Consider the following 5,979-nt stretch of genomic DNA (forward strand, 5'->3'; position numbering starts at 1 on the left):
ATGTAAATTGAGGGAGCAAAAGCAGTATCGGCCCCAAATATCGGCTCAAGAAAATCGGCAGTCCATAATCGGTCATCGGCTAAGGGTGATGGAAAAAAATCGGTATCGGCATCGGCCCTAAAAAATCCATATCGGTCTATCCCTAATTCAGGGGCAGCAATTTTGCAACAATCGGGAACAATGGAGTCACTGGGCAACAGCAAATCCCTCCACTCATCACATACTCCATAGAATTTCTTCTCGCCCTTCTTCGACAAAGCAAGAGAAACAACTCAGCACTATATATGACAGTGCTCTACGCAGGAAGGCCAAACATAATTGCTGATGCCTTACATCCATTACACTCAGAGTCTGAGCTGCTACCATGTGGGCGTCAATTTAGGGTCCCAAGAACCAGCCGGAACATAAGAAGTGCTTTATTCCCTATGCTATACAGTTAATGAACACAGAACGACTGTATCGGGGAACACTACTATTTTTATGACTTATTGCTCCTACCTGCCTATTTGTACTATTGTATCATATATATATTAATTGTATTTTAATTGTGTATTGTGTTATGTGTCTGTCTGTACCCTTGATGTTTTGAGAGAAGCCAAAGACTGACTATACATTTTTATGCGTACAAATAGCCACAAATGTGGGTGTTTTTTGGTGACTTCTCACTGAGTTTCCAGCCGGGATACTGTCTTTTTAGTATGACACTGCTATGTTTCCATCTGGGATAGTGCCACCAAAGCAGGTATTTTAAGCCAAAACATGATGTTTTCCTAACCATTACCATGTGACTTGTACTAATAAGGTACAAATGTGATGTGTCTGTACTTTGAGCCCGGTGTCACTCTTAAGTTGTCAAAATCTGGCGCTTGGGCAGTGACTTGCAGCGTCAGAAACCAACAAAAAAAAGGCATCCCTTAATGTCTAATGATAGGATACGCGACCAGTTGTCGTTATAGTTTAACGGCACCTGGCGGCGTCAGGGGGAAACCCGGCAGGACATGGACAAATGTTATGGTGGTGAAAGCACAAATGGGGCGGGCGGGAGTGGTGGTGGATGGGTCCAACAAACACTGACCTTCACCCTTTTTTCCTCAACCTAACTATGTGCTTTTGTTGCCTAAACCCAACCATGTGTGTTTGTTGTTGAAGGAAAAAAAGTCAATTTGGGGTGTTGTCCCGACGTAATGCGTTTATTTGAAAGAGACTGTATGTAAACGTTAAATTTCCTGTGAAAACTGAAGTGTATTTTGAAAGACAACAATGCATGTAACAGGCAGAACTTGAGACTTGACATGTGGACGTGGAAAGTCCATGAGCAAACGTCGATATGTCACGAGGTCGGAGTGAGAATGTGTTGGTAGTTTGCAGAAACGTACAATGCCAACATTTATTCTGGCAATTGGGTTGGTAATTGCAGTCATTCCTATTGGCTGAACTCTCAGACATGGAAATCTCAAACCTGCACAAAAACATATGAAAGAAAAACCACGCAAAGTAAACGAGAAAATGTGCTTTCTATAATTTGGGTGAAACAACCCTTTACCTTGGATGTATTCATAGTGTCTTGTGAGTGTATGTTGCACATGACATGTGACAGTGCTCTGCTCTGACTAACTTAGAGTGTCTGACATGACGGGCAGCGAGCGAGATGTTGGCAAGCACGCAGGGAGACCCAAGGTGAATCTGGACTGATACAAAGAAGAGATGGCATGTGCATCACAGAGAGACAGAGAGAGGAGGAGGAGGAGGAGGAGGAGGAGTGAAGTCCGCTGACACTCTACTCCCTCATCCGACAGAACAACAACAAATCTAGCTATCTACCTATTTGAGTCTCTTGACTGTCAAAGTCACCTATGAGACACGCAGCAGAGGCGGAAAGAGGAGGCATGAAGAAAAAAGAGAGGGATGAAGGGGAGATGAGGGAGGGTGGCTGCCAGAGATTTGAGGCCAGAGCCCTGCAAGATGTCACATCCTAACCTCTGGCACTGGAGACTTCTGTCATCTCCACACTTGACAAATCCTTTCGCCTGCCGCTGGTGATCTCCTCTATATATAGAGACGAGGGGACAGATATGGCTTAACTCATTACCTCCGCCAAGGAGGTTATGTTTTCGTTCCGGTTTGTTGTTTGTCTGTTTCTCAGCAGGATTACAGAAAAACTACTTGCCCGATTTTCATGAAACTTGGTGGAAGAGTGTAGCATGGGCCAAAGAAGAACCCATTACATTTTGGTGCGGATCCAAATCACAGGGCAGATACACAAATAATTTTTCTATCTCGTTAACGTTGCAAGATAGGGCATGTAGCCTTGGTGGGGGTCTGCATTCTCCGAGTGAAAAGCCCAGTCAACCAAAAAAAAAAAAAAAAAGTTGGCATTGTACATTTCTGCAAACACCAAATATGTTACATTTTTACGCTTCATACATATCATGTCAACATTTCTAAAACGACGTTAAATGAACTGACCATGCTGCCAAGCTGCAGACCACTGTTGAAGAGCAACAAACAACAAAATCGGTTGTGATTTAGCGACTCATTGCTGCGTTTCCAGTAGCTTTTAAGGCTCCAAACGAGGGTATTTTGTAGCAACCCATCACTATTTTTCCAGCAGGAATAGTGCCACGAAAATCAGGTGTTTCTTACAGTAATGGTGCTGCTTTTCCTGCAAGGAAAGTGGCACAAAAAGTGTTGTTTTACTGAGACATTGCTGCATTTCCAGCTGGGACTGCGCCCCTAAAACCATGTATTTTAAGCCCAAACATGATCGCTTCCACAACATTAAGTTTCAATGTATCTGCTTCATGATAACCTGCAAATGTAACTTATCTGTAGTTTGCAATAATGTACAATACCAACATTTATTCTGCCGACTGGGTTGCAGTGAGGGTTCCCAAAATGCTGTGCATGTCAGATGACACGGGGAGGTACTGGCTCCGGCTAATCTTTGAGGATATCTGTGATCTTTCTCTATACTGCACCAGGCAGGAGACACAAAAAATGAGTATCATAAAGGTCACATAAAAAGTGTACTAAAAATAAAGTGTGGACCAAAAAACAAGCGGGTGAAGGAGACAAGTCCAAGGGAAGAGCTGGAGAGTATATGTCCAACCCGAAGGACACAAAAGGCCTCATTTCCTCATCATCCCCTTGGCACATAAATCCTCAATCGCCATTCACTCAGCCTCTGACAATTAGGAAAACAATTCATTTTCATCAGGCTAGTTTTTTTCCAGCTTGAATGACGGATGAAAAATTATCCTGTAAAAAAGGCTTTTAATTGTTTGATACTGGCCTAGGACACTGTATTATCTTCATTTCAAGGTCACACGAACAGGCAGTTGTTGGATGATAATAGCTTCCAGCACAGCATGCCTTGGAAATCTTCATAGCTTGGGTGTGAGCTGTACTTTAATCCTGAGGTGAAGTCAGCACTGCTCAGAACGCAGACCACCCTCAAACATGTTGTCAGTTAACGAATATGTGGAGCTTTGTAGCTACACTCTCTTCATCAAGAACGAAAATCTAATTGTGGCTCCGTCTGATTTATTCAGCTGCATTTAATTTGCGGCAAAAAGCGAGGACAAGTTTTCAGCTGCAGAGTGAAAAGGAGGCAGCGCCATGAGGTAGAATATGCTGTGTTATGCCATGGCCTGTCGAACCTCGCTCCTATAATGCAACTAATGAAAGCTCCCATCACCCCATGGACAACTGGACTAATTGTAATGTCATGGCCCTGTGCTGCTGCGACGGCTGAGCGCCGAGCTGGGATGTGCTCACACGTGTCTGATGCATGCTGACTAACACACAGACAGGCAGTGGGAACCAACGACGTACATTTCACAATGGATCTACTCATGTGATGTGCTTTGTCAGAGTAAACAAGTGTGGGTAAACTTTGAAGAGCTGATGAAAAAAACCTCTTGATATATGAGGAGAGATTTCCATTTCCTTTGCACCAAACTAAAAATATGTACTGACATGCAAGACTTTAGGCGATGCATTTGTCATTTGGTGAGTGGAAAAACAGAGCTAACAATGCAGGGGAAAAAACGCTCTACAACCAGGCACATTGCAAACTAGTCACCTTGACCCTGTTTTGATGAAAAACTTAAATCATCCAGAAACCACGCACCTCTAAAATCCTAAAAACTGAAGAATAAAAGCCTGTCCTTGAACATAATGTGCCATTCATTCATGCAGAAGGCACATCTGTCGATGAATGTCAGCACTTGCTCCAGTTTCATAGTAATAAATAAAGTAAAATACTACAATTATAATGTTCAACAACCAGCTTCACGTGAGGTTTCAGGACCGTAAAGTTCACGGACGACAGCAAAATTTTTATGTGATGCATATTTCCAGTAATAATACACTTTTCATTCGGAAACACAAAGTAAACCATTCATGTTCCGATAATATTTCTATCATGATATACACAGCATAGTGGCTATGGTAGAATACTGCTCCTACTTTTTCTGCAACTTTAAAGTAGAACAATGACATCACTACGATATTTCTATAACATCCCTGTGATAAAACACCACCAGGAGTCATAATCAGGTTATAGTGACCTTTGCAATAGGTTATATTTCTTAAACATTGCCATTTGGACACATGATCCTCAATTGTGGGTTTAAAATTGCCATATTGGATTTAGTGTTATCTATAACAATAAATGGCATGGATTTATGAGTATGCCAGTGCTGCAATATTTTCTACATTACATTTTAAGCTCCAAAACTGTCTTCTATAAACGCTAAAACTGATGACTAGAGCACTTTTCCAAAGGATGTACTTTGCAAACAGCAATACAGCACACAGACTTCACTCATATCACAAAACTTGTCTCCAAAAGCACATTTTAAAACCTGTCTGAGAGTCCACACACACACACACACATGCACACACGCACACACACCTCTCTCATGATTCCTCAGCATAAAATCTGTGATCCCAACTGCAGCCGGGAGCGTGCATTGAACTTACCTAAGAACAGTGTGACGAGAGGAGAAGCAGGCATCCCGGCATCCAGCAAGGACAAATCCCAGCAGGAGAGGAGAGAGTATGTAGGATGTCTGTGTGACTGACTGAATCGACTTTACAGTAACTACAGTGTGACCTGACGGAGGAGTGAAGAGTACCGCATGTCTCCAGCGCGCCGCGCAGCATACAGCGTCAGCATTCTCATTCATTCAAGCGCAGCAGCATCTTCTGCGCCGGGTTTACACTGATCAACCAGGCAGCAGCGACTTCTCCTTGAGCTCACCCTCAGCTCGTGTGCGGCGTGTTTCCCCTGGTGTACACGCGTCCACACGCAGCCTCTCTCTGTCCGTCCTGCCCTGTGGCCCACTGCGTGGAAATCAAAAGAGGAGGTGCAACAAAGGTGTGCCTGTAGCAGCCGGTAAAATGGGGACCTCTACAGTTGATACGGGCGTATACCTCTGGTCCATGATACAGTGCTACTGTACTGCGTCCCGACACAGGCATCCTCCTACGGGACAAACATGACATTGTACTGGCCCTTCATTTCTCGTGTTCCTTCAGTGTGGTGCATTTCATGTGATTATTACACAAATAAGTGGCTTTGATATCTGGGTCAGTTTTGTTACGCATTAATATTTCTGTCCCCAAAAATATGTTTCTTTAAAATCAGTGAAATATTACATAAACACAGAAAAATAAGCTTTTTTTTGCACATTTGCTGGATTTATCCAAGTCCCCATAGAAATGTAATTAACGTCTACTAATTATAAATACTCAAAATATGCTTAGATTATTTTACAGGCAATATTAAACTCTGCCAGTCGCTGTTAGATTGTAGTTTCTTGCCATAAAAATAAATAACTATAATTACATTGAGACTATTTCTTAGAAAGTGACCATTTTGAGAGGGAATTTAAAGGATGAGCACAAACTTTACTCTTAAAGTTCCACCTTGTCAGACTAAATTATAACCCATTTCAAATGTTATCGCTCGAT

At 42.6% G+C, this 5,979-nt stretch overlaps 1 protein-coding gene across 1 annotated transcript in view; it reads right to left on the reverse strand.

The window, feature by feature from the left end:
- The window catches only part of LOC126387687 (CXADR-like membrane protein), a 93,431-nt gene extending 88,097 nt beyond the window's left edge, over positions 1–5,334 (reverse strand). The window contains exon 1 of the mRNA XM_050040304.1: positions 4,987–5,334. Within this exon, the coding sequence (XP_049896261.1) occupies positions 4,987–5,020 (34 nt within the window). The 5' untranslated portion in view covers positions 5,021–5,334. The remainder of the gene's footprint in view (positions 1–4,986) is intronic.
- Between the last annotated feature and the right edge of the window lie 645 nt (positions 5,335–5,979).

This window comes from Epinephelus moara, chromosome 3 (genome assembly GCF_006386435.1).
Source record: "Epinephelus moara isolate mb chromosome 3, YSFRI_EMoa_1.0, whole genome shotgun sequence".
NCBI classification, from domain to species: Eukaryota; Metazoa; Chordata; class Actinopteri; order Perciformes; family Serranidae; genus Epinephelus; species Epinephelus moara.